This window comes from Manis pentadactyla, chromosome 10 (genome assembly GCF_030020395.1).
Source record: "Manis pentadactyla isolate mManPen7 chromosome 10, mManPen7.hap1, whole genome shotgun sequence".
Lineage (NCBI taxonomy): Eukaryota > Metazoa > Chordata > Mammalia > Pholidota > Manidae > Manis > Manis pentadactyla.
In genome coordinates, this window is record NC_080028.1 from 104,063,866 (window position 1) to 104,091,000 (window position 27,135).

The following is a 27,135-nucleotide window of genomic DNA, read 5'->3' on the forward strand; positions in this document are numbered from 1 at the left end:
AGGCCCAGCTGCAAGAGAGAGCTGGGCGGCCCTGTGCTGGCTTTGGGCTGGGAGGCCTGCTCCAAGGGGGCATGGAGCAGCTGCCCTGTCACCTGCAGGGGCCACTTGTGGAAAGAGCCCTCCTTCCTAACAGTGGGCCTGTCTCCACAAGCCCAGGGGCCACGTGGCCAGGCAGGTCATCTCACATTTCTGGTCAGTGACTTTGGTCCATAGTCCAGAGGTACTTTTCCTTAATTACAGGTCACAGATGCTCCAAGTGGGAAACTGAGGAACAGGACAGATCACGACCCCGAGGGGGCTCCTGTCCTGGAAGTGGCCGGGGTGGACAGGCCCGAGGAGGAGAAGACCTGGGTGAGCACCCCCGTCCCCACCAGCTGGGCCACCCAGGAATAGCTCCCCTTCCCCAGCCTCAGTTGCCTGTTCAGTAAATGGGGAGGGTGGTCCCTGCCTTGACCAGTACACCCGCTAGCGTGGGAACCCAGATGGGAAAGTCCTTTGAAAACGCAGAAATACGAGAGGTGTTCTGGTCGTACTGGGGGTCCTGGGAGGTCGGCCTGGCTCCACCACTTCCTAGCTGCGTGACCCCGACAAGCCTCGGTTTCCCCGTCTGTAAAGTGGCCTTCTTTGCACGTCCCCAGGGTTGCGGGTGGGGGAGTAGCGGGGAGGCGTTGAAATGAAAGGAACTCCCGAAGCCGCCCTGGGAACCGGAGGACCGGAGGACCGGACACCGCTCATTCCTCGGGCTGCGGCAGGAGGGACCGAGGTGGGTGTGGGCGGGGCGGAGTCTGTCGGGGGCGGGGGGGAGGGCTCGGCGTGCGCGGTGTGGGGGCGGGGCCAGGCGGGGCGGGACCTGTCTGCGGAGGGGCGGGGCCTGTCCGGCGGCCGGCTCGCCCTCGGGCTCACTGCCTGGCTTCGCTGTGCGGCTGCGGCAGCTCGGCCCCGGGCGCTCGGCTTCGCGGCCCCGGCTCCTGCCCGGGCGCGCGCACTTCGCATGGCGGCTATCAAGGCGCTGCAGCAGTGGTGCCGGCAGCAGTGCGAGGGCTACCGGGACGTGAACATCACCAACATGACCACGTCGTTCCGCGACGGGCTGGCCTTCTGCGCCATCCTGCACCGCCACCGGCCCGACCTCATGTGAGTAACCTCCGCCCCGGCCGCTCCTCAGGGGGGCCGCCCGCCCAGCCGCGCTGCCCGACCGGGACGTGTGCTGCCCGCCGTTTAGTCACTCTGTGACTCAGGCCGGCGCGCGGGGCCTCTGCTATCGCCTCCCACCCTCCCTTCCGGGCTGTCTGAGCCCCTCGCTGCCTGGGACTCGCCCCCTGATGGGTGGGGGTCTCGCTGGGCTTCAGGCGTGGTACTGGCCCTCTCCTGCCTGGAGGGCCCCTTAAGAATGAGGGCCGGGGGCGCGAGGGAGGGGCCGACTCAGAACTGCAAGAGCAGACCCCCGGGTCTTGTGGGCCAGGCCTCCACACCCTAGGGCCATGGGGGGCGAGATGGTGGCTGCGCCCCTTCCCTGGGAGCCAAGGGGAGGGGACCGGTCGTCTCCCCGCAGGAGGGTCTTAGAGTCGCGGCGGGTGGCTGATCCTGCCTTGTTGCCGGATCTTGTCCCCACCTGGACCTGCCCCTTTGGTTATTCACTCAGCAAACACTGGTTGACGGGGACCCAGCTTTCTGGACAGAGCTTTACGCAGTCAGGCCCAGGCCCCTGCCTCAGCGGCCTAGGTAAAGCTGCAGGGCAGAGTGCCTGGCTGGGTGGGTGGTGGCTCAGAAAGGCTGTCTTCCGGACTCCAGCTGCCGCTCAGGTGCCTTCGGGAAACAGTGTGATATTTAAAAACGTTCTCCTGGGAAGCCAGGGGTGGGGTGAGTGTGCATTTGCTAGAGAGGTCTTGTTGTACAGATGGGGAAACTGAGGCCCAGGGGGAGACACCCTTGTTCAGAACGCAGAGCACACCAGGCAGAGCCAGAGCTGGCACTTGGGGCTCCTCCCCTGCACCCAGGTGTCCTCTGAACTCCCAGGGACTGGCCCCAAGCACCACTCTCTACAGGGAAGCTAGTCTTGAGAAAGAGGCCTGCACATATTTCCTCCTGCTGCCCAAGGTTGTGAAATGCATCTGTGGAGCCTCGAGGGGGTCCCCATGTGGCATTTAGGCTGCAGTCTCTGCTCCCTGCCCAGAGATGTGCCTTGGTTGCCTTGGAGGCAGAAGGCGTTGGGCAGAATGTAATTTTGTGAGCGGGCCTGGGACAGGAGGCTGGCAGGCTGCACCCCAGAGTGCATGCAGGGTCCCAGGTAAAGCTGGTGGGACCAGCCCCGGAGCCTGCACTGGGCCAGCGTGAGAAGTCAGCAACTGGAGGGCAAGTTGGTGTGGCTGTCTGCCCACCCATCAGCCTTGGGATGTCAGCATGGGGGTAACTGGAGATCTGGGGCCTTGCCGAGACCTGGGAGCTTCTATCTGCTTCCGGCTGTGCTGGGTTAGAGGCCTGGGTGTGCATGCATGTGCCTGTCCCAGCACGCATTGCCTGAGGGGGAACACTGGCATGCACATGTGGGTGTGTCCAAGTGCTGGCAGAAACAGAGGTCATATAGCTGTTCGTTTAACTGTTACTGAGCGCCTGCCCTGTGCTCGGTGTGATGCTGCATGCTGTGTCTGATGGCCTTGACCCCTGCCTCAGGGAGTGACGTGTGGTCACAGGGACAGACAGTGAACAGGTGAGTAAAAGCTCAAGGTAGCTCCAGAGAGTGGTGAGGGCTGGGGCAGAGAGGAAGTGGAGGCCACCCACCCAGTTAGTTACATGTGAACATCAACTTTTCTTACTGCCAACTTGGTTATTGTCCACTTGCCCTGCTGGACTTTCAGCTCCAGAGGGGTAAGGATGTCTAACTGCTTTGTACGCTGCTGTGTCTGCAGTACTTGGAACCATGTCTGGCACACAGCAGGGCTCGGTGTTGGACAGCTATAGATAAGGGCATGCCCTTGGAGCTCAATAGATATGATAGGAGTTCGGTCGGTTTCACTGCAAGGTGGGGAGGAGGCCATGTGACCCCAGAGGTGGAGATTGGAGTAATGGGGACATAAGCTGAGGAATGCCTGGAGCCTCCAGAAGCTGGGAGGGACAAGGAACAGAATCTCCCCAAAGCTTCCAGAGATTCTTGGCTGATACCTTGAACTTGACTCCTGGCCTCCAGAACTGAGAGGGGACATGTCTCTGTTTTAGGCTGCCGGTTGTTCAGCACAGCAGTCTTGGAAAGATAGCACACATTTGATGTACAGTGGGATGTAGTAGACGCTCCAGACCCTGGCTGATGGGACGCCGTGAGTGTAATTGGGAGTGTGTGCTAGGCAGTGTGGGCACATGTGTGTCCACCTGCCCCAGCCTTTTGTCCTGCCTGTGTTCTGTGTCAAGCACCCCTCCCCTCCCTCTGGTCCCTGCAGTGCATCTGGGGAAGTTGGGGCTGATAGGGTCTTACTGCAAAGCCCTGTGGCTCCCCCACCCCTGCAGGGGGGCAGGAAGGGAAAGAAGCACAGGGTGAAAGGCAGGTGCAGGGTGCTGTCCTCTCATGGCCCCGAGGTCAGACTTGGAGTGAGACCCACCCCCACACCGCCTGACCTGTGAAGCCTGCCTGTTGGGTAGCAGGAAAGTGAACATCCTGTCTCCTGACTTGGCCACCAGGAAGTCCTTCCCTTTGCTTCATACCAGTCCTTCCTGCTGCATGTGAGCTGTTTCCTGGTGGCCCTCCTCCGACAGCAGCTGTGAAGGAGCTGGGCTTGGCCTGGAGCCAGCCAGGTGAGGGCTGGCAGCTGCGACGCTAACTCTGGGTTCTGTCTCTGCGTGCCCTGGTCTGGGAGTTCACCTGTGACCTGCTTTGGTGGCCCCTCGGGGACCTGGGTGAATCCTCTGCAGGCCAGGAGACAGGCTCACCTAGTGAGGCTCCTGGCCTCTCCAGCTGGTTGGCCCCGCCTGCCACTGCTGTCAATTTTCTGTAGGAATCTTGAGGGGGCCACCTGTTTCCCCAGTGACACCACATCAGCTGAGCAGCCAGGTTATAGTAAGAACACCCCGAACAGCCAGGCCCCTGCCTCCTGGGACCTGTCAGGGCTGGAGCGTGTGGCCGCACTCTTTCCTTCCGCCTGACCAGGAGGGCCTGAGGCCGCCAGGGGCCAGGAGGCGAGGGGTTGGCAGGCGCCCTTCCCGGCAGCAGGCAGAAGCCTTGGTTTTCTTGGGATTCCGCCCCAGGGGTGTTTAAGGAAGGAGGGCCAAAGCAACGAAGGCTGGGCCGTTTGTGGGGGCCTGGGGTTGAGGGCAAGGTGTCAGAAGTGGGGTCTACTGAGCCTCCCCACCCCTGTCCTGCAGGTCCCTCCAGGCCCCTCAGCTTGGGAAGCTGATGTCAGGGCTGCGGCCAGAGCAGGGGGCAGTTCCCTAGCATAGCAGGGCTCCCTGAGGTGTGACCTTTGTGGGGGGCCAGGGGGCTCCCCCAGGAAGCCCCCAGCATGAAGCTCGGACGCAGCACCGCTTCCCTTTCTGGGCCAGAGCAGGGGGTGGGCTGGGCCGAGCAGCCTGCCTTGGGGCAGCAGGAAGCCGCCTGGGGACAGAGGCCTTCTGTTCTCTGGCCTGAGGGCCTGCTGCCCAGGCCCCTGCTGTGCCTTCCAGGCAGACTCTCCAGGAGTGGGGGTAGGGACTGCCAGCCCAACTCCTTGGGACAACCCATCCCAGCACCCTGTGATGTTCCCCTCAGGCCACCATGGGAGGCCCAGGGCTGTCCTGGCCGGGCCTGCTCCAGGTCCGGGGTGGGGGGCAGGGTCTGCTGTAGCCTGGCAGCCAAGGTGGAGGTGTCCCAGTAGCCCACCAGGTTCAAGAAGGTGGGGGCCCTGGGACCTGGCTTTGTGCCTGCCTAGGACCCTCCTCTGCCTCGGCCTCAGTGTCCACTCAAGGCCCTTCCTCACTGGCCGTCTTTCACCCCTGCCTCAGTGCCTCTTGCCCTTGCCCCATTCTCCACTTCTGGCCTCTCCCCCTTGTTTCTGCCCCTCTCTCCTCTGTCGGTCTCTGTCTCTCCCCCTCCGCCGCTGCTCCCCTTCCCTTCGGGATTAACTCCAGATGTGCTGGAGATGCCTGGAAAAGCCTTTTCCTTCAGCCCCCTCCCAGCCCTAGTCCACCCCCGCACCCCGCCCCCCCACCATCGTGGAGCACTTGGTTCTAGGAAGTAAACAGCATGAGGTCAGCTCTCCAGGAATTTGGAAGGGGGTACACATTCCCAAGGGCCGCAGAAGGCTGGGGGCAGGGGGTCGGCTGGCTTGACCCTCTGAGGTCACTGGCTGTGGGCAGTGTGGCCAGCGGGGAGGGCAGTGTCCCAGGCTCTTTCGCCTGGGTCAGGCTAGGCTGGCACATGCTGGTGTGGGGCAGCGATGGGCAGACCACTGACCCAGTGAGTGCCTTTGTGCAGCTGTTGTTGAAAGAATAAATGAATGCCACAAAAGTCCCTACTCACCGGGCAGTGGGCACGCTAATTCCTCAGCATTTGTAGAGCACCACTGTGTGCCTGGCTCCATGTCAGGTGCTTGGGGTCATAACAGAATGTAACTGACTGAACGACAGAACTGGAGGAGAGAGATGCCCCAACTTGGGGTCCCCGCTAACCCCGCAGCCCGCAGGCTCTCTGCTGAGGGTGGTAAGCTCATGCATTCTGGTCCTGCAAGGCCTTGACACAGACTGGCCACCTCCCCCAGGGTCAGCCACCTCCCCAAGGGTCAGCCAAAGCCAGGCTGTCAGTATGCTAGGCTTACCAAAGGGCGGAAAATGGGGTGACCTGGGTCACTGAAAAGCATGGCCTCATGGTTTAGTACAGGCCCTGCTGGGTGTGGGTAGGGGGCTCCTTCTGGGGCTGTGGGGGGGGTCTGCTCTAGGCTTTGGCCCTGGGCTTGTAGACAGTGTCCCCCTCCACATGCATCCCTGCCTCCAAATGTCCTTTTGTATAAGGATACCATCTGTTTTGGGTTAGGGCCATCTTAATGGCCTCACGTTAGCTTGAGTCTCTCTGTAAAGACCGGTTTACAAGTAAGGTCACTCCTATGCTCCCCAGGTCAGGACTCCACCAGTTCTTTTTTTGGGGGATGGGGGGGCCGTATCCCACCAGGGGTCCTATCCCCCTGCCCTGCTGGCAAAAGGCTGGCATATTGGACTTCCTGAGAGGGATGGGCAGGGCCTCTGTTTGGTGCTCTGAAGGGATTTGTGAAGTAGCCTCGATCGTGCAGTGGGGGGAGCGTGGCGGGTGGGGACCCACGGAGTGCCTCTGTGAAGGGCCTGACAGGGTGTCAGAGATGGGAAAGGGGGTTCTGGGCATAGGGACCAGTGCGAGCCAACGTCCTGAGGCCAGGAGGGGGGCCAGTCATTGGGGAACTGGTCCAGGGGGGGTGCAGTGGCTGGGACTGGCAAGGTGGGGCCTTGAGGGCCCAGGGAGGCAGTGTGGATGGGTCCTGGGGGTGGTGGTCCCTGAGCCAGGGGAAGGGTAGTTCTGCAGCCACTGACCTGACACCGTGGATCCTGCCAGGAGTGTTGGCACCACTGTCACAGGCCTGGTCCACCTGGAGTTCTGGCTCTGGGTCTGGAGGAGGAGAGGGCCCTAGGGCGGGCCCCTGATCCACAGTGGAACAATGGCAGGGGTGGGCCCCCTTCTGCTTGTTTGGAGACCAAACAGAGCATGCTCTCTGCCCTCCTGGCACAGGGCATCTTACCGAGGACATGGCTGTTCCGGCCAGTGATCTGGGGCAGGTCTGGAGAAGAGATGAACTTTCAAAGGGGTGGGGGTGGGGTGGGGGTGGGGTGGGGCCCCTGGCACTGAGGACAGAGGGGCTGGCGGGCTGAGAGACCCCTGGGGTGTCGGACGGAGACCAGCCAGGCACATGCCCATGGGTGTTGCTGGGGTAAGCCCAGGGTGCAAGGGGTTGGCTGGCCATGCTGACGCCCTTCCTGCTCCTTCTGGTCCTTTGTCCACCTGCAACAAAGCTGCCCACGTCTTGTCCTGTGCTCAAAAGCACGCTGTGTGCTCGTGGGTGGTCTAAGCATCTGGAACACGTTACCTGGGAGGTGGTCCAAGCGGAAATGGTGAGGTTTCCCTGAGAACTGGGCAGGTTGATGGACGACAGGGCTGGAGGTGGACGGGGCCTCCTGGAGGGGGTGAGCAGACCACAGGCATGACCCGTTCCCACTCCCCTGTGTGGCCCCTCCCTGCCCACTCCATTTCCTCATTTGTGCAATAGGCCGCCCAGGGTCAGGGTAGCAGGTCTGTGTGTGAGGGCTCAGAGCCAGGCTGCAGGGTCTTGCCCCTCGCTGCCCCCCCCACCTCTGACTGAGACCTGCTGCCCCTCGTGGCTGCTGAGGCCGGGGCCATCAAATTCACCATCAGGAGCTGCTCAGACAGGGATACTGGGTCAGCCTGTGTGAGCCGGGACACGGCTCTCAGCCTGAGCCGTCTCCTGTGCTGTGAAGCTTCCCAAACAATCCAGTTCATGACAAAGGGCCGAAGCTGTCTTCAGGACCCCACAGCCAGTGATGAGAACAGACAGACAGATCCATATTTAACCAGCCCTCCTGGAAATGTCAGCCCGTGTCAGCCAGTGTCCCACCTGCCGGGGTCCGGCTGTGTTTTCGCTGGGAGTGTCCTTTGGGGTGCCTGTGTTCCGTGTGTGCATGGCTTCCCTGGGCCAGCCTGGGGCTGGTGCAGGCTTCTCTTTCCTTTGGGAATGATCTCTGTGCCCTGTGCCCCTGCAGGAAAGCTGCAGTCCAGGAGGCCTGGGGTCTCTGCCCCTGGGATGTCCTATACCCCTGTGGTCCAGGGTGTATGTGGGCCTGGAGCTCTGATAGTCTCAGCTCTGAGGTCTGCCCCCCACCCCAAGAAGAGGCTGGGCACCTGGTGCCCCACTCTGGAATGAGAATGCTGTATTGAGGCCTGGCTGCTGGGCATGGCTTGGCTTTGGCCGTGTCTCCCTGCTGTGTGACCCCAGGCAAGTCACTGGGGTCCTCTGGGGGCCTCAGGCTCCTCGTCCAGGGTTTGGATGTGGATAGCATCTGCAGGTGTGGGTGTATGTTTGTGAGGAGCCGAGAAGGGCACTGCTTGAGGGGTTCTGGGTGCACAACGGGAGGAGGCAGGGTCCTGGCCAGTGGGCAGCATGGAGCTCCCGCACATTGGCCCTGGGAGCCTCTTGTGACCCACTGTCTTCTTAGCCTGAGCCCTCTCTCATGCTGTGAAGCTTCCCAAACAGTCAGGGACATCAGCCTCCCGTGACCCACCAGGCCCATGAGCTTCTCAGGGTTTGGAAGCAGCCACTCGGAACTGTGCCTCTACTGGGCTGCCCACGCTGGTGCTTTGCTCTCTGGGCCTGCGCCCAGCCACCTCTGGCTGGGGAGGGGCAGTGGGAAGGGCCCAGCTCCCGCAGGGCCCAGAGGTGAGGGCTGTGGCTTCAGGGCTGACTGTGCTGGCCGTGCCCAGGTGACCCGAGGGCTGGGCAGCTTCGCCAAGCCAAGAGCAGGGCCAGAGCCCTGGGTGCCCAGCCTGCCTTCCTTGGGCTGCCATGCGACCTCCATCCCACTGGACAGCGTGACCTCTGAGGCCCTCCAGCCCCACCCTTCTTGGATGCTGAGCTGCTTTAGACACGCGTGTTTTTTCTTTCCAGAAACTTCAGCACTCTCAGGAAGGAGAACGTTTATGAGAACAACAAACTGGTGAGTGCTCCGTTCCTGCCTCAAAGCTAGCTCAGCTGGGTCTGCCCACGCCCCAGCCCACGTCCAGGGGACCGTCTGCTAGGGCCCTGACTGGCTGGAGCCATCCTCAGAGCAGCCTTGGGAGTTGTGCCATGGCAGATGTGCCCCACAGCCGCTCCACAGCCTGGTGACCCCAACTCCTGCTCTCCTCTTTCTCTGCACAGGTGTCAGGGGGCAGAGAGTGGCTGGGACTCCTGCCCAAGGGACAGCAGTTTTCAGAGGTGGCTCTGGGAGATCAGGACCTCGGGTGGGTCTTGGAATGGGCCACTGGCCCTTCCCTGCCCTGTGGGGCCAGCTGCCCCTGCCCTGCCTGCTCAGCCCTGATGCCAGGCTGGCCTGGTTCAAGTCCTGCTGCCCAGCATGTTTCCATGATGCTGGATGAGCTCCGTTAGCACAGGTGCTGGTGCACAGAAAGGCGGACGCAGCCCTGTCCTGGACCAGCCGTCTAGTGGGGAACAGACAGCATAGGCCCTGCTCAGCATGCGGGCACGTGAATTTAAACTTAGGGTGAAATGAAATGACACATCACTCCACAGCTGCACTGGCCACATTTCACACCCTCACTAGCCACACATGGACAGCTCGGAATAGAGCACATCGGTCGTCACAAGAGCTCTGACTGCGCGAATGAGCACATGAAGCAGTGGGGGCAGGGGGTGCCGGAGGCCCCACCAGGGGAGGCCTGGCCAGTAGCGGTGCAGGTGGACATGGGAGAGGGTGTGCCTGGTGGGGGTCCTGCTGGGCAGGCAGCTGGGTCTGGAGGGCACCTGGCCAGGAGGAGGAGCAGAGCAGGGAGGCAGGGGCAGGCAGCTGGGGGGAACCTGGCTTCTGTGAAGGGTGCTGTGCTGAGAGCCACTCCTGGCCCCTGGGACCTGTGGAGAGTGTGGGGGTGACGAGGGGTCAGCAATGGGGCTCAGGTTCTGGACGTCTTTCAAGGAGGCAGTTGGAGACCTTTGGTCTGATTGGTGGGACAGTCGCTGCCATGGGCTGCAGGTCTGGGAGACCTAGGAGTCCCATTTTGGACAGATGAAGATTAGGGTGTCACTGTCAGATACCCATGTGGGGGGCAGGCAGGCAGTTTAGGGAAGTCAGCAGAGATTGGGAGCCATCAGGTGAGGTGGGTAGTGGAGGGGAGTGAGGAGGGACAGAGCCCCACATCCCACTGTGCTGGCAGGCAAAGGGTTGGGGGGAGGGTTGGGGTCTCCACCCCCTGCCCTCGTTGCCCAGTGCACATCCCTGTCTCAGCCTGGAAGCTGCTTACCCCTGGCTCTGGCTCCCAGGACATAGGCATCCTTGGGGAGGGCCACCCTGTGGGGAAAGCTGCTCCAGACCACATAAGGTTAGGTGTAGGGGTGTGGGGGTGCTCCAGGGGGACCTGAGAGAAATATGGGACCAAAGGCCCTATAGCAAACAGCCCAAGACAGGGCAGGGTCCCCTTGGGTCCCAGCACGGCCCTGCTGCTGTTTTCTGGAGCCCACCGGGACCACTCCCAGCCTCTCCGATCCTGCAGGGTCAGGGTGTGACCTCCTTTGCACAGACTGGTAAACTGAGGCCCAGGCGATCACCAAGGCCGAGCAGATACCTTCCTGGGCTCTGAGCGGTTTCTTGTCCCTGGCCCCTCTGGGAGGAGCTGGTGGCCCGGCCCTGGAGAGAAGGGGCCTCTCATCCTACCCCTGCTGACCACCCCCCTCTGCCAGGCTTTCCATGTGGCCGAGGAGCAGTTGGGCATCCCAGCCCTGCTGGATGCTGAGGACATGGTGGCCCTGAAGGTGCCCGACCGGCTGAGCATCCTGACCTATGTGTCTCAGTACTACAACTATTTCCACGGACGCTCCCCCAGTGAGTCCAGGGCTGGGAGCCAGGCATTTGCCATGCCACCTGGAGTCCCCCAGCCATGCTGTGGCCCCCCACACTCCCAGCATGTCTCCTGCCCTGCCTGTCACCTGCTCCCTTCCAGGGGCTGCCCCTTCCTCTGGGCCCAGGCCCAGCCCCATGGCTCAGCACCCAGCATTGCCAGATGGGTAGGCCTTTGACTTGTGGAGTGGGCAGGGAGGCGTTTCTGTGGCCACTGTCTGGAGCTCCCAGCACTGCAGCCTCTACCCAGGGGTCCATGCCAGCCTCCAGCCCCCTCTGCCGTCTGCCCCCTGAACAGCTGCCCCAGCCCCGCCCCTCCTGCCTCTCTGGCCTCAGTCGCTTGTGCACCCCTGGGGGTGCCCACAGCTCTCGCTCAGGTGGCTTGGCAGACCCCGTGTGGGCTCCCAGGCCTGTCCAGATGCCCCCTCCCCAGTTTGGTCCTGACCTCGGGCCTGCAGTGGGGCCTCTGGCAGGGCAGGGCTGGGCAGGGCAGCCCAGAGGTTTTATTCTAGCTTCTTTGTGCACCATGGCTCGGCACCCTTCCTCCCTCCCCCCACATTCCTCTCCAGGCCTTAGAAATCCCCGGAATTGCTGTGGGCACAAGGCCAGCCCCGCCTTTATATTCCCACTTGTGGAGACACAGAAAAGTCCCTTTTCCCTGACCTCAGATGGGGGTTCAGAGCAGGACGGGAGGGGCGCAGGGGAGGCCGGGCCTGCCGGGAACTCACTTGCTGCTTACTCTGTTGCCCCTCCCTGGCCCCCCTGACAGCAGGAGCTGCCCTCCCACCCGGCTCCAGGCCCCGTGCTGGGCTCTGGACCTCTAGGGAACCAAGACCAGGGGTGACCCCGGGTGTTTTCAGAGCCAGTGCACAGGGCTGGCCTGGGTCCCCTGACCTTGTGTGTCTCCTACCAGTTGGGGGCATGGCTGGTGTGAAGAGGCCCCCATCAGACTCCGAAGAGGAACCGTCTGGGAAGAAGGCCCTGCCCCAGCCGGCCAGGCCCTCGCCCACCCCGGCCCGGGGGCAGCCACTGTCTCCAGTCAGCACAAACCCCACTGTCCAGCAGAAGGATAGGGGTGCAGAGGGCCACACACTGAAGGCTGTAAGCCCCCAGCCCTGCCCTCCCCCTGGTTCTTGGGTTTCCATCAGCTCAGAGCAGGGCTTGCAGGCCAGAGTGGGACCCCTAAACCACAGGGCCTAGGATGGGGTGGGGGTCCCTTCGGGTCCTGGGCATGGCCTCTACTGCTGTTTATCAAGGCCTACCGGGACAGGCTTTCTGAGCTTTTCTAACCCTGCAGGGTTGGAATATGACGCCATTGTACAGACGGGTAAACTGAGGCCCAGGGAGGTTGCACAGGCCAGGAAGACCTTTCTGGGCTCCACATGGGTTTCCTGCCTCCAGGTGGGGCCAGGGAAGAAGGCTGGTATGTGCTTTACTCCCAGGCCAGCCCTGCAAGCTGAGGGGGGGTATCCCCACTTTTCCAAGAAGGTGGAGACTGAGGACTGGGTGCTAGCCTGTGGGTGGGTACCCCCTGCTGTCCCCAGGTGGTCATGCCAGGCTCCAGGAGCTGTAGCCACACATGACTCCTGGACTCTGGGAACTGGGTTGATTTCTGTGCCTCTGGGAGGGAACAGCAGGTGATGGAGTCTTCCCCTGGCCCCCTGAGACCCTGAGTCAGCCCCCAGCCCCTTCCCTTGGAGCCCAGCCACCCTGTGGGCCCGTTCCCAGCTCTGTAGCACAGATCTTACCCACAGAAGGCAGCCATGGGGGCTGGGCAGATGACGTGTCCCGGCCCCTGGTGGGGCTGAGAAGTGTCGATGGGCTCTCCCCACAGGGCCAGGCCTCAGCAAGCAGCGCCTGTGGGGTGTGCGGCCAGCACGTGCATCTCGTGCAGAGGCACCTGGCCGCAGGGACCCTATACCACCGGAGCTGCTTCAGGTGGGTCCCAACCGGCACGAGCGCCTGCTGGGTGTCAGTGCCCCAGCGAGGTCCTCGGTGGCCTGTGACTTCCATGAGTCCAGGCCCACACACGTGGACGTGGGAACACATAGTGCACGCTCCTGGGAAGCCCTGGTGCTCCCTCACGGGCCCTCTGCCCCCCAGGTGTAAGCAGTGCTCCAGCACGCTGCAGCCAGGCGCCTACCGGGCCACCGAGGAGCCGGGCGTCTTCATCTGTTCCAGCCACCACCCCACAGCTGCCTCTGCAAACCCCACATCACCAGGCCTGGCCCCCAGGGGACCAGGGGCCATCCCCACAGACTCCCAGCCCCCCAGTGCCCCACGGGAGCCGCAGAAGGTGAATGGGCAGAGACATGCAGGATCAAAGGACAGCCCAGAGGCCTGGGTGCCTGCGGTGAGCCACTCAGCTGCCAAAGGCCGCCTTCCAGCTGCAACAGGCCCTGCGGCCAGCACCCCCGCACACACCCACATGGGAAACCCCGCCTGGCCCAGGCTCCCAGCAGGCCCTGTGGGTGGCAAAACCGGCACCTGCGTTAACAACAGCTCCCCAGCACGGTGGGCGTCCCCAGCACAGGACACGGCGGCAGTCAGTCCCCATCCCGCCATGACCCCGAGTGCCCTGGACCCTCGCCCCACCATGCCACAAGGCCGGGTGACCCCCCGAGGGGCAGACCCCCAGGTCAAGCTCTGTTGGAGCCCAGCATCTCCGAGTCCAGCGGCTGCCCCAGCCTGGACTCCGTCGGCCACTAGGACACAGCAGGCCCGGGAGAGGTTCTTCCAGATGCCTGGAGCTGCCACCAGCCCTGGCCAGGCACCCGCTCCAGCCGGTGTGCCCTCTCGGGACCGCAGCAGGGAGCAGGCGCTGAGCTTCCTGCAGAAGGCCCTCCCGGCGCTTGGGGAAGCTGGTGCTCAGGTGCCTGGCAGGTGGGTGGGGAGTAGGGGCTGCAGGGCGGCCTCTGCCTGGCTGGGTGACGGTGTGCTGTGCTGCCCCCAGCCTCAGTTTCCTCTTTTAGGGAACAGGGAGAATGAAATGGGACCCAGAGTGCCTGGTCAGGGGGAGGGGCACAGTCATTCTGTGAGGCCACCTTTGCCCACTCGGGGACTGCCATCAGCACGCAGTCCTGTCTGGAGGTCCTCCAGGCTGAGGTCTTGTCGGCAGGTCTGACTCCAGCCACCCCTGCCCACATCCCAGTGCCTGTCCAGTGGACACAGAGCAGACTGACAGGGTGAAGGAGGGCCACCGTGTCAGTGTCCTGGGGCTGCCAGGCACAGCTCCACAGCCCAGGGGCACACAGACATTTACTCCCTCTTGGTTCTGGAGGCTGGAAGTCAGGGTGTGGTCAGGGACACCCTCCCAGGGCTCTAGGGGGCTCCTTCCACCTCTCCCAGCTCCTGGAGACCTCGGGGGTCCCTTGGCTTGTGGTCCCATCACAAGCCCTCCCTCCATCTTCCTTCCGTTGCCACTGGCCAGCTCCTCCCTGTGTCTCTGGGTCCCCCCCTTCTCTGTCTCTTACAGGGACATCTGTCATTGGTTTAGGGCCACCCTAATCAGGGTGACCTCATCTTAGCTTGGTCATGCCTGCAAAAACCCTATTTCCAAATAAGGTCACACTCCGAGCTTCCTAGTGGACATGGGTTTGGGGGGACACCTCTCGCCTCACTGCAGTCTAGTGTGTAAGGAGGCCCCACAGCTGGCTGGCTGGCAGTGCTGTGCCTACCTTATGTACCCCTTATTTTGGGGGAGCATTCCTGGCTCAGAGCGGCTCCATCCCCATGGGAGAGCAAGCCTGCACTGCCCTCCAGTGCTGGGGTGTCCTGGGTGCCTGGGGGCCCCCTCGGGAGGTCTTCTGGGGGTGTCTGGCTGGGACAGGGCCTGACTCCTGGGAACCCAACCTGGTCCCCACAGGAGCAGCAGGGGGAGAGGAGGATTGCATGGTAGGGGGTCCAGTGGAGGAGCTGCTGTGGTCTAGGGAGAGTGTCCCCACCCTGGGCCCACTGGGTGCTGGCTGGCCCGTGGCTCTGGCCAGGTAGGTGGAGGGAGGGCGTGGGGTGCAGACTTACCTGCACACTGTGTGTGGGGTGTCCTGGGTTTTTAAATCTCTGCCCACACCGGAGTTGAACACGAGGGTGAGATATCAGGCACTGACCAGGGCCAGAGGTGGGCACCTTGGAGGGCTGTCCCTCTCCCTTAGGAGGATGGCATCGGGAACCAGCTACCAGGGGAGGCCGAGGGGCTTCCGCCTGATCCATACTGGGAGGGGCTTCTGGATTCGCTCGTGCCCTGATGCCTGACTTTCACCCGCAGGCCTCCCCAAACCAGGACTGAGGGGCCGCGAGCCAGTCCATCAGCCAAGCTGTTGCCGTTGGCATTTCCCCGAGCCCTTAGCCCCCCTGCAAGGACTGAGCTGCCGGCCCCCCTAACTGTGGGTACCAACTCAGGGGCATCCACGCCACCCCAGGCAGGCAGGAAGAACTCACCCATGTCCTCAGTGGCTGTCAGGGAAGATGCTGGCTCCAGGCTGCAGCCGGAGGCCCCACTGGCAAAGGGTAAGTGAGAGCCCCTTTGTGGGGGGCCAGGGGGATTATGGAGTCTGCAGCCCCATGGTGTTGCAGTGCCCAGGCTCCTGCTGGTGGAGCACTCTGCTGCCCCGGCCTGCGGTTCTGGGCCATTGGCTGTTTCTCAGTCTGGCTCTGGGGACCCTGCCCCCGGGGCCTGCTGTCGCGGCCACACTGCCTTGGAGCTTCTCCCTGCCCAGGCTGCCTGGCTCCTGAGGGCGGCAGGTCCCTTAGGGCTATGCTCGCTCTGCCCCCTGCCCCAGCCTGCACTTGCCAGGTGCTCTGTGGCCCATCCCTCTGTGTCAGTGTCCTTGGTGATAGTTACTGCTCTCTGGCATGTCCCCATCTCAGTATCCCCTTCTCCTGGGGCTTTGACCCTCTGTTCCTGCATGTGTCTGTCCTTACTTCCCTGTCCTGACTGTGAGCTGCTTGCCCTGAGGGTGGCTGTTTCGTGGCCTCATGCTTCCGGGGCTGTCTGGTTCGCATTCTCTGGGCACCCAGGTGTCTCCTAGGGGTGGCGTTCCTGAGCTGGGCTCAGAGAACACCTCACAAAGCATCCCTCCTTTCCATGGGCTGAGTCCCTACAAGAAATCCACTCTGCTCTGCACCGGGAGGCCTGCAGACAGGCTGCCATGGCTCATCCATTCATCAAACAGAGGCATGGACAGTCAGGGTCCACGGGGCTCACCCAGCCACACCCTCCCCCATTTGGCAGCAGGGAAGATTGAGGCCAGGGAGGGAGGTGATTGCTCCAGGCACACACAGCACAAGTGGCCTGGCTGGGTGTCCTGGCCCAGCTCCTAACCAGAGCTCCCAGCCAGAGCTGGGCTGGTTGTGGGGTGTCTGGGCAGGACGGCAGCTGGAAGAAGTCCAGCCTTCCCAGGAGACCCCCTACTCCTGCGGAAACCCCTCATGGGACCTGCCTCCCTGCCTCCACCCAGGCCTGAGTGCCAGCCCCCGGGAAGGCCAGGAGGACGGGCCGGCAGGATGGAGGGCCCGCCTGAAGCCTGTGGAGCAGAAGAGCCCAGCCGAGAGGTGAGGGGGTTGTTCTGGGGGGCTCAGGCTGCCTGGGCCCACCCCGGGTTTGTGCTCATGGGAGCTGAGCAGAGCATATGCCTGGGGCTAGCACAGGCCCTGCACACAGGGTGCTCAGCAGATGCCGGCAGGGGCCTGGCAGATCACACGGACTGGCGGCTGCTCCCCAATCAGGGACGTGTGCACACCTGCTTGTATGTGCCAGCCACGCTAGCAGAGCCAGCTCATACCTGCCTGTGACGTGGCCACGTGCCCATCGTGTAACTGGAAACTGGGAGGGTGGCCGTGTGGGGAGGGTCCCTCAGGGCCCCTGGGATCCTCAGGCCACTGAACTGGCCTCAGTGGCCAAGGAGGTGAGAGCCCATAGGCTGGAGCGTGCCCACCAGGCTGGACCCCCACCCTCATGGTGGCTTCAAGGCAGGGGCAGCTCCCCACAGAAAACCGGATAGGATCAGAGGGAGAGAGGCTCTGTGGCCTAACCACACTAGCCTCCTGGTCTCTGGCCCACTGGGCAGCGGGGCTGTGCATACTTGGGGGCCTGAACACAGGCTGAGTGTCTGCCCACGTGTGAACCTGAGCACATGCCCACACCATGGAGGCGGGTGCATGCATAAACTTGCACCTGTGCTCCAGGGGTGTCACGGATTGTCAGGGATGTGGGCCCCGGGTGCACCATGAGGTCCTCCTATTCTTCAGTTGGTGTGCTTCCCTCAGGCCTGTCTGCACAGGGCCATGGGGGCAGCCTGACCCTCCCCTGGCTGACCTGCCTTCCCTACAGGGCCCTGGGCCTGAAGGAGCCACGGGTCCCCAGAGAGCAGAGGGCAGGCAACACACCCCAGAAGGCCTTGAGAAGCTCTGAAGAGGGCATCCGCATCACCCTGACTCCTCTGCAGCCAGACAGGACACTGAGCCCCAGGCCCAGCCCCTCAGGTATTGCTGGGCAGATGCTGAGGGGCTCCGGGTGCCCACCTGGCCCAGCCCAGCCAGGAAACACAGGTCTGGGCGGGCTCTTCCTCTGGGGGCAGCTATCTGGGCATGCAGGGATGGTGGCCCTGCTCAACTGATAGCCCTGGTGACAGTGTGGGCATGCACCAGTTTTGTGTGTACATGTGTCTTCCCAGAACACTCAGCTGCTCCTGGGCCCATGTCCAGCCCCATGTCACTTCCTGTGTGACCTTGAGCAGCCCACCAGCCCACTGGGCCCATTCCTCTGCCCCGACCATGCTGTTTTAAGGGTCAGGATTCTGCCCTCCATGGGTGGGCATGGGCAACAGGGCTGGAGAGCTGACCCCTGTGTTGACTGGGGAGGGCCTGTGGTGTCTGTGTTGGGTGGGCCCCGCCCCACCCGGGCCTGCTGCCTTAACCCTGCTCTGTCTTCTGCCCACCAGCAGCCTCATCCCCCTCCCCGTCGTGCCACCGCAGGAAGCTGGCCGTCCCTGATAGCCTGACCAGCTCTGGAGACTGGCTAACACCCAAGCCATCTGGGCAGGAAGCCCCAGCCCGGAGCTGGGAGGAGAAGCCCCCTGCTCAGGGCAAACCAGGTCAGCTCAAAGATGCCCACCCCTGTGTCTGGGGTGAAGAGCGCTCTGCAGAGGGGAAGGCATCTGGTGGGGACTCGGGGGTGACTAGGAGCTCAGTGGTCCCAGAATGGGGGGAAAGGTATGCCGGAGGAGCATCGGCCCTACATACACTTGGAGCGGGGCCAGGAGGCCTGGAGGACCCACAGGGAGGGCTGGGAGGCCTGGAGGACCCACAGGGAGGGCCGGGAGGCCTGGAGGACCCTCAGGGAGGGCCGGGAGGCCTGGAGGACCCTCAGGGAGGGCCGGGAGGCCTGGAGGACCCACAGGGAGGGCCGGGAGGCCTGGAGGACCCTCAGGGAGGGCCGGGAGGCCTGGAGGACCCTCAGGGAGGGCCGGGAGGCCTGGAGGACCCTCAGGGAGGGCCGGGAGGCCTGGAGGACCCACAGGGAGGGCCGGGAGGCCTGCACAGAGGCCCTGGCTCCTCCTAGTGCCTGGGTCACAGATAGCTGGACAGTGGGGCATCTGCTCTGGGCAGCCTGCAGATGAAGGCCAGGGTGCTGGGTGGGTGTCCGGTGCTGCTGACTCGGAGGAGGGCAGGGCCAGGGGTCATGGGGATGGGGCCGGGGTCTGTCTGTGGGCTCTCCCACTTTGGGCACCAGCCAGGTGCTGCCGGGGAAGCCTGGAGGCAGGGGCACCCCAAGGAGGCGGGGCTGGGTTGTCAGGCTTGGGGCCCCTGGTCCAGGAGGCTCCACTTGCCCTTTTCCAGGGAGGCCCTTGGGCTCAGCCAGTGTCCCTGCTTCCCCTGGCCAGGCAGCAGCTGCTCCAGTCACGGTGAGTAGGCTAGGGAGTCGCCGGGCGCGGAGCTCCACCCCCTGGGGCGTGGCCAGCACCCACACCACCCCTCACCACCGCCCTGTCTCCAGCGGCACCCCGACTTCGTGCCCCCTGAGGAGATCCAGAGGGAGGTGCAGAACATCGAGAGGCAGCTGGACTCCCTGGAGCTCCGGGGCGTGGAGCTGGAGAAGCGCCTGCGGGCCGCCGAGGGGGGTGAGCCATGACCCCCACCCCCAGGCCCCGCCTGAGCCCTGACCTCAGCCAGCCTGGCCCTTAGCACGCCTGATACGGCTGTCCTGTTCTGCAGATGCCTCCGAGGACGCCCTCATGGTGGACTGGTTCCGGCTCATCTACGAGAAGCAGCTGCTGCTCCGGCTGGAGTCGGAGCTGATGTACAGGTGGGCCCTGCACGCCGACCCCCTCAGCAGGCTGGGTCAGGTCTAGGGGCGGCCAGTGGGCCTGGCCTCACACGCCTGCATCTCCTCGGCAGGGCCAGGGACCAGCGCCTGGAGGAGCAGCAGCTGGACATCGCAGGGGAGCTGCGCCAGCTGATGGCCAAGCCTGGTGTGCCAGCCTGCCCATGGGGAGCGCAGGCTGGTGGGGGAGGGGGTTCCAGCCCCAGGAGTGGGCATGGGCGCCGGCTTGCTGAGGCCTCTCTGAGGCTGCCTGCAGTGGGCACCCTGGAGAAGCCAGGGTATGGGTGGTGGCATGGCCCACTCTGGAGCCTGGGGTGGGCTCTTAGCTCCTCCACTTCCTGGCTATGTCATCAGCCTAGTCACTCCACCTCTCTGGGTCTGGGTTCATGCCCTGCAAAGTGGGGACAATACCCTCTCCCGCCACCTCAGTGGCTGTGAGCATTGCAGGGTTGATAGGCGCAGGGCCGGGTGGTGAGTGCTGGTGAGTGAGGGGGGCTGTGGGTGATGCAGCTGAGCACCCTGGGAGGGGGCGGGATGGCCCCCACTGCCCCTCCTTGTTGTGGGTGGGGGCAGCAGTACCTAGGCCTCCATTTGCACATCTTTGCAACAGGCAGATTTCGTGAGGGTGGGTGAGGTGGTCTGGCAAGGGCTGGCGGTCCTCAGCGTCTGAACAGCTCTCCTGTACCCAACCCTCTGTTCACTCGCCCATTCAGCCACTCAGGGAATGGCAGCCCAACGCCCACTGCAGGCCAGCAGACGCCCCAGACGGCCCTGGGGCCCTGCCTCCTCCAGTGGAGGAGCTGAGCCTCGGGGTGTGGGGACCCTTCCCTGAGCAGGGTGGCCCGGCAGGCTCCTGCTGATGGCGGGCTGTCCCCACAGAGGGTCTGAAGTCACCCCAGGACAGGCGGCGGGAGCAGGAGCTGCTGAACCAGTATGTGAGCACCGTGAACCACCGCAGCGACATCGTGGACTCCCTGGATGAGGACCGGCTCAGGTGTGGGTGGGGTGGGGCTGTCCCTCTGCTCAGAGCCCTCCCCAGCTGGCCTGCAGGGTGGATGAGACCCACCGTGTGCCTTTAGCCCCAGCAGCCTGTCCCGCTCTGGACCCTCAGGGTCAGCCCTGGCTGATGGACCTTTTTGAAATGATGGATGGTTCTAGAAACCGTCATTCCCTGTGACAGTCACACGTGGCTTGCAGGCACTTGCAACATGGCCTGTGCAACAGACAGGATTTTATGTTCTGTTTTTGAGTTACACGTAGCCACGTGTGTCTCCTGGTGCCGCACTGGGCTGCCAGCTTTGTGACCCTTCCCACAGAGCTGTCCTGTCCCCATGTTTAGATAAGGGACCTGCCCAGCAGAGAGAGGGCGGGGACCCAGGTGTCAGCTTGGCTCAGGGCCCAGGTATAAGAAGGACCAATACGGACCTGTGCACCGCCCCCGAGGCAGGCTGCCCCTCACGGCCACACCGTTCCTGTTTCAGGGAGCTGGAGGAAGACGAGATGCTGCAAAACATGATCCAGAATCTGGGTAACTGGGGGAGCTGGCCGGCGCTGGAGGGCTTGGGGCTCCTGAGGCAGAGGGAGCTGGGGCCTTTGTGGCTGCTCCAGCCCCAGAACAGGAAGGATCTCCCTGGGGGGCAAACTCCTTGTCACTCAAGGGAGCTGAGAAGTGCGGGGGACCGTGTCAGGGTGAGGGCCGTGCCTGGCAGGACCTTGCCCTCCAGGGGTGCCCAGTCTGGTGGATGCCCTGAAAGCAAACCCATGGGGCAGGCGGAGGGCTTCTTCCAGCCTGGCCTGCAGGATCTGGGACCCCAGGGGTGCTCTGAGGGGACAGGAAGGGCATTCCTGTGAGGGCTGTGGCCGAGAGGCGGGCAGTGTCCTGAGTGCCCATTTCCCCAGCCCTACAGAGAAGCAGCGGGGATGCGAGAAAGAAGCCCAGGTTCCGCCTGCCCAGGATCTGGTCCCTGAAGAGCAAAGGCGGGCTTCCTGAGTGAGCGGCCTGGCCCGGCTTCAGGACCCTCGCCGTGGCCTCAGCAGGGTGTGCACCGGGAGGGCGGGGCTGCGGGCAGCAGGAACTTGCAGCGCCCTCCCTGTGGGGTCTCAGCAGCCTCAATAAAGAGACTGACTGCAGAGCTGGGTCCCCTTTCCCATTCGCCCACGGGCTCCTGGGTGGCCAGGCGCCTGGCCCAGAGGTCTCAGCTGACCTCCCAGTCTGCACCATGTGAATGTGCTGTGGCCTTGAGCAGGTACTGACCCTCTCCGGGCCTGGCCCAGGCCCTCTGATTTGGGCATTTTAGTGGCTTCCTGAGCTGGCTGTGGGGACAGGGCCAGGTCTATGCAAGGTGCACTCAGAGCTGGCACCCCAGGAGCTCCAAGCTCAAGATCTGTAACCCTGGCCTTTGGGGAGGGGCTGGCTGGGCCCTGGAATGGAGGAGTATAATGGCTGAGCCCCTGGTGCCCAGCAAGGGAGTGGGCTTGCCGCCCTCCCTGACTTCTGGGGACACAGTTGGGGTGGAGAAGGAAGGGGGGCAGCGCCTCCTGGCAGCACAGACCTGGGTCCTCGCCCAGTGCTGCCCCTACTCCAAGGTAACCTGGAGAACCAGTTCCCCTTCGGGCCTCAGTGTCCCTGTATGTGTGAGGGGTGGGCTGTGGCTGTGTCTTCCTGTGCTGTCTTGAGCCACTGTGGGAGCCCATCAAGGTGGTGCCAGTGCACCCACATCACTTGTGGGGTACCAACCCCCAGCTGGTACCAGGCAGGATGAGACCCTGTGGGTCCCAGCCAGGACTGAGCCGGAGACCCAGCTAAGTGCCTGGGGTCCCATGGAGGTCTTACCACATTTGCTGCCGGAGAGTCCCAGTCAGGGCTCTGGGGACTTGGGGTCAGGGTGTGAGATGGGGCAGAAGGGGCTTCAGTCACAGAGCTGCTCAGCTCCGGCCTTGGGCCAGCGCACCACCCCTCTGAGCCTTTGGGGACCAGTGGGCTGCATGTGATGTGAGGCTGGACCAGCACTGTTGGAGGGGCTCAGAGACCCCTGATTGCCCTCGGGTCACAGCAGGCCCCCCACAAGGCTGGAGAGGAGGCTGGTGGACAGGTAATGAGCAGACAATACGCTCAGTGAGGCCTGGGCCATGCAGAGACTTGGCCAGCTGAGCAGCTGGGCCTCATTGCTCCGCGCTGGGTGCCATGAGTGACTCTGAGCAGAGGTGCTAGGTGAGGCCTGTGTGTTAGGAGGGTGGGGGCGGCTGTCACAGGGCCTGTCTGGCACTCTGGCCTTGAGACCTGGGCCGCACGCTGCTCTCAGAGGCGCGCCCCACCCTGGATTGCAGCAGTGTGGCCTCGTCACCACCAGGGGGAGGCAGAAGGCCACCCAGCGGAGATGGGGCAGCTGGGAGCCTGGAGCTCCATTTACTGACAAGGAAACAGGCTCAGAGAGGCCATGCAACTCCCTGAAACCACACAGCAGGTTGGCTGGGGACTGGCCCCACCTCCAGGTAATCCTGGGACCCCTGGGTGAGCTAGAGTGTATTCGGGATCTTTGATACAGGGCAGGGAAGGGTTCCAGAGGGGATTCACGCCAGTGGTTGGGGGGCTCATGTACACCCTGAGGGGGCCTCGGGCTGTGTGGCCAGGGTAGTTTGGGGCCTCAGTACCCAGAGCATGGTGTGGACAGTGGAAGTGAGCTCTCTGTGCGTGCATCCCCTCTGCCCAGCAGGCCCCTAGCCCTACCGAGTGTGTATTGTAGACCTCAATGCACTGCCTCCTGCGGACGGGGACCTCCCTCCCCTTGGGGGTGCCTCAGCTCCACTCACCCACTAGTCTAGAGCTCCCACTCCAGGGCTCTCCCACCCTGGGCTCCCACCCTGCCTCCCACCCTGCCTCCCTGGGGACCCTCCAGCAGGGGCCGCTGCCCAGGTGGCTGTGGCTAGTCTGGCGGGCCTGCCTGTCTGCCCGTCACCCTCCCATCCCAGGGTGGAGCTTCAGCTTCTGCACTAACGAGGGGTCCCAGGTGGGCTGGAGACACTGGTGAAGATGGATGGCGTGAACGCTGGCCCGTTGCGTTGTTCATACAGAGTATCACACCCACGCCTTTAATCTGCAGACAGCCTGACACCTCACAAAGTACATCAGGATGTGATCCAATTGAAGCTGCAATATTGAGAACATTTTATCACAAATTGAAATTATATCGTATTCCTTTTTTCTTAAATTAAAAAGCTAAAACCTTTTCGTTTGCTCTCACACGGTTGTGTAAAACTTAATCAGTGGTTTTAACAACATTATATTTCCACATGGGCCATTTCTATTCTCATTTATCTACAAGGGAGAACTTTCTGGAAAGGGGTGATGGGGTTTGTGAGTGGAGACTTCGGGCCCTGGGGCTGGTGTGAGCCTGGTGGACATGCCTCCTCCACATGTGTGGGTGGCTGGGGCGGGGTCCAAGGCTCCAAAAGGACAGACAGTGGGGTCAGTGTCTGTGTCCCAGTAGGTGGGGATGGGTATTGGGGGTTTCTGAGTGTCCTGGGGCAGCTGGGACCCAGCACAAAGGTTGGGGGCTTCAAAAGACCAATGCTACCCCCTCCCAGCTCTGTCAGGCTGAGCCCCAGGGGTCTCAGGTCTAGGCTTTCCTCAAGGGCTCTAGGGAGGGTCCTGCCTGCCTCCTACAGCTTCTAGTGGCTGCCAGGATCCTGGCCACTCCTTGGCTTGTGGCCACATCCCTCCATCTCCACCTCCGTTCTCATGAGCTTTGCCCCGCTTGTCTGTGTCCAGTTTCCCGTTGTTATAAGGACACTAGGCCCTGGAAAGTGGCCCGTGGCCTGCCCAACTCCAGTGTGACCTCATCCTAACCCATTACGTCTGCCAAGTCCCTGCTTCCTAATAAGGCTATGTTCACAGGTTCCAAGGGTTAGGGCTTCAGCACATCTTTTTGGAGACATGACTCACCCCCTCATGGGGTAATCAGCGGGCTCACCAAGGCCAAATGTCTCATGTCAGGCATGGGACCCACCTGAGCGCCGCCCTGACAGGTGAGCCAAAGATGCTGTAAGATTCAGTCGTTCGCTCAGGGCTGGTGGGGGAGTCCAGCGGCGAGGGCAGCCTATGTCCACAGCTGCGCTCTGGCCAGGCTGTTGCAGGGTGAGGGGCAGCTGCCCAGCCACATACCCAGGGACCTGTTTCTACCCTCTGCCCCTACAGCCTTCCCGCCTACCTTTGTTGCAACCCAACTGCCACTCACTTCCAGGGCCCTGGGGGTGCATCATGGCAAATAGCTGCTATTCCACATTTTGTTCAGATGCCCCCCAAAACCGTGGTCTTAGGAAAGAAGCCCCCTGCCCAACCCTAGAGAATGAATCATTCTCAGTACAAGCCAATCATGGCCATTCTCATCCCTGATGTAGGAACCACTAGGAGGGCATACCTTTGCTGGATGTCATACCCACCTGGGATGTGTGGTGCTGCAGCAGCCACTCTGTGACCATGAAGGGGAATATGGCACCATTGTCAAAGATGGCAGGGCAGAAACATTGAAGATACCTGGGCCTTTGATGACATCATTGACCCACTGAATCTGCCAGTCCTAAAACTCCCTTTTTCTGGATTTCTTGTCTTACAATATGTGAGGTTCCATAAGGCTTCCCTAACAAAGTACCACAAACTTTGTGGCCTAAAACAACAGAAATACATTTCTCACAGCTCTGGAAGCTAGAAGTCAAATCAAGGTGTCAGCAGGGCTGCTTCTGAGGCTGTGAGGGAGAGTCTGCCCCAGGCCTGTCCCCCTACTTCTGGTGGCTGCAGGTTGTCCTTACTGTGCCTGGGGCTAGTGCTGGGCCACTCCATTGTGACATGGCCCTTCTATCTGTGTGCATATCTGTGTCCAAATGCCCCTTTTAAATAAAGACACTGGTCATATTGGATTAGGACCCACTCTAATGGCATCTAAACTTGATCATCTGCAAAGAACCTATTTCCAAATAAAGTCACATTCTGAGGTTCTGGGTGGACATGAAGCTTTGGGGGACACCATTCAACCCAGTACACGGGATAATAATCCCTCTTTGTTTAAGCTTTCGCTTAGGTTTTCTGGTATTTGTAGATCAAAGTGTCCTAACTGACAGGGAATTTGACTCCAGGACTGGAGGAGAGAGAAGTAACATAAACTCAGATGCGGAACTCTGTGAGCAGCACGGGGAAGAGGGCCCCGCCTTCCTGGTGAGGTTGGTCACCATGATGGATGCACGTAAGATTAGGTCCAGCTGTTCCCGGAGTACCTTGGGCCCCAGACCATGAATTCATCAAGGCCGGGAAAATAGGAAAATATTCAGAACATCAGCATTAGTTGACGACTGCTGTGGCTTTCAGTAAAGTCTTACAAGAGAGATGAATCTGGGATGAAGGTAGCCAATCTGAAAATGAGAGGAAGGAAATTAGAGATTTGCTGAAAACATTTCTGTCTAAAGCAGACATCTAAACTGATCAAGCATTCCATGAGTTGAAGCTTTGCTGTGATGGGAAAGCCAATTCTTACATCGAAGCTAAAGCTCTTGTTAGTCATGGAAGTTTCTAGGCCTCCCTGCAAACATCCCACTGATACAAAAATTCGATTGTGTAAAAGACACCACTCCCATCTTTGCTGGGTGCCACGGTGGGACTTGGGACTCATGGCGCTGCAGCAGCCAGCTTGTGGCCATGACGGAAGATAGGCTGCCAAGCAGAGCCTGGAGGAGCAGAAACAGGGAAGGTTCCTGGGCATTTGTTCATGTCCTGCTGTTGCTGAGCCCTGAATGAGCCAATCTAGAACCTTACATGAAGACTTCTTGTTCTGAGGGACAATACCCCAGGGTTGCTGGGACTCCAACTTGCATGTTCTGACAGCCTAGTGGACGCCCATCTGTGTGGTGCAGCCCCATCTCCTCGCCCATCAGTGCTCCCACCAGGTGAGCTCCTTGGGGGAAGGACCCCCGCCTGACCACAGATCACACCCCCGAGCCACCGCCAGGTGTGCGGTCTCCTGCTCTGCCTCTCCCACGGGGTCTGTGGTGCGGCCTTGAGCAGAGACCTGGCTGCCTGTCAGGAGAACGGGCAGCAGTGACAGGGACACGTCGTCTTGCACTGTGTAGGGGGTTGGCTTTGTAGGCAGAAGGTGCTCAGGCAGCGGGCAGATGGCTGGTTCAGGGCATGTGCCTGCAGGGTGGCTCCGGCAGGCCGTGGGGCCCTGGGTGGGCAGCCCCTTGGTGGGCAAGGTGTGTGAGCAGGGGCTCCCCTCTCCTCTGGTTCCAGGTCACTGGGGGTGGGCAGCAGCGCCATGGGAGCACAGCTGGGAGAGCCCAGCCTGTGCCCTCCCACAGCCTCCCTGTCCTCTGAGCTGTGGGGGCAGCCCGGCTGGCTCCTACCTGATCTGACCACTGCAGAAGGCCAAGGAGTCGCCAGGGCCACTTTGCCCCGTGGGCTTGGATGAGGCGCTGGGAGGGGTCCCCTCCTCCCCCAGCTCTTAGGCTGACCTTCCTGTGACCCCTGGCCAGAGCTCTCTGGCAGGGAAGGGGCGGGGTGGGTGTGTGTGGGGGCAGGGAGGAGACGGAAAGGTGTCACTGCAGGCAGGGGAGGGGAAGGAGGGGAGGAGGGGGCCAGGGAGGAGCCCAAGGGGGAGAGGAGGTGGGGGCCAGCTAGCCAGCAGCGCTTGGCGGGGCTCCAGACAGCAGCCAGGTAGCCGGCTGCACGCCTCCCTCCCCTGGAAGTGGGGGGCCCCCCCGGGGACCCCCATGTCACATGACCCATCAGCTGACAAAACAGGATGACTCAGCCGGCAGCTGTCGGCCCCCTGAAATAATGACAAAAACAATTAGCAATCCAAGCAGTAGCCTTTCCTTAATTATCTCCTCCGAGTTTAATTAACTAGCTAAATTATCAGCAGTAATGTAGGCATTAATTATGTCAAATTACAGTGTAAAACTCACAAAGTGTGGAAAATGTCAATTCAGCTTGGCTCACCTGCCAAGCGGGGGTGGCGAGCATGTGGGTACCTGCACTCGAACCTTTGGGCACTCGGCCACGTGGGGCTGCCAGGCCGGGTAGCCTGGGGCAGGGGCAGGGGCAGCGTCGGGCCGGAAGGCACGGGGTCGGGCACGCTGGGCCCTGTGGCACCACCAGGGCGATGGGGACGCGCTGGCTGGGACCGAGGGAGGGAAGGGAGCCTGCTCCCGGACCAGATGGCCAA

At 62.2% G+C, this 27,135-nt stretch overlaps 1 protein-coding gene across 1 annotated transcript; it reads left to right on the forward strand.

Annotated features, from left to right (window-relative positions):
- The first annotated feature begins 893 nt into the window (after positions 1–893).
- MICALL2 (MICAL like 2) lies at positions 894–21,057 on the forward strand. The gene is made up of 17 exons (XM_057488005.1): positions 894–1,134; positions 8,664–8,712; positions 10,449–10,590; positions 11,519–11,706; positions 12,440–12,543; positions 12,709–13,728; positions 14,870–15,111; positions 16,062–16,155; positions 16,934–17,085; positions 17,544–17,696; positions 18,442–18,506; positions 18,599–18,722; positions 18,817–18,907; positions 19,000–19,073; positions 19,805–19,919; positions 20,407–20,453; positions 20,825–21,057. Exons 1-17 carry the CDS (start codon positions 992–994, stop codon positions 20,917–20,919), a joined length of 2,898 nt encoding a protein of 965 aa, XP_057343988.1. The 5' UTR covers positions 894–991; the 3' UTR covers positions 20,920–21,057.
- The last annotated feature ends 6,078 nt before the right edge of the window (positions 21,058–27,135 follow it).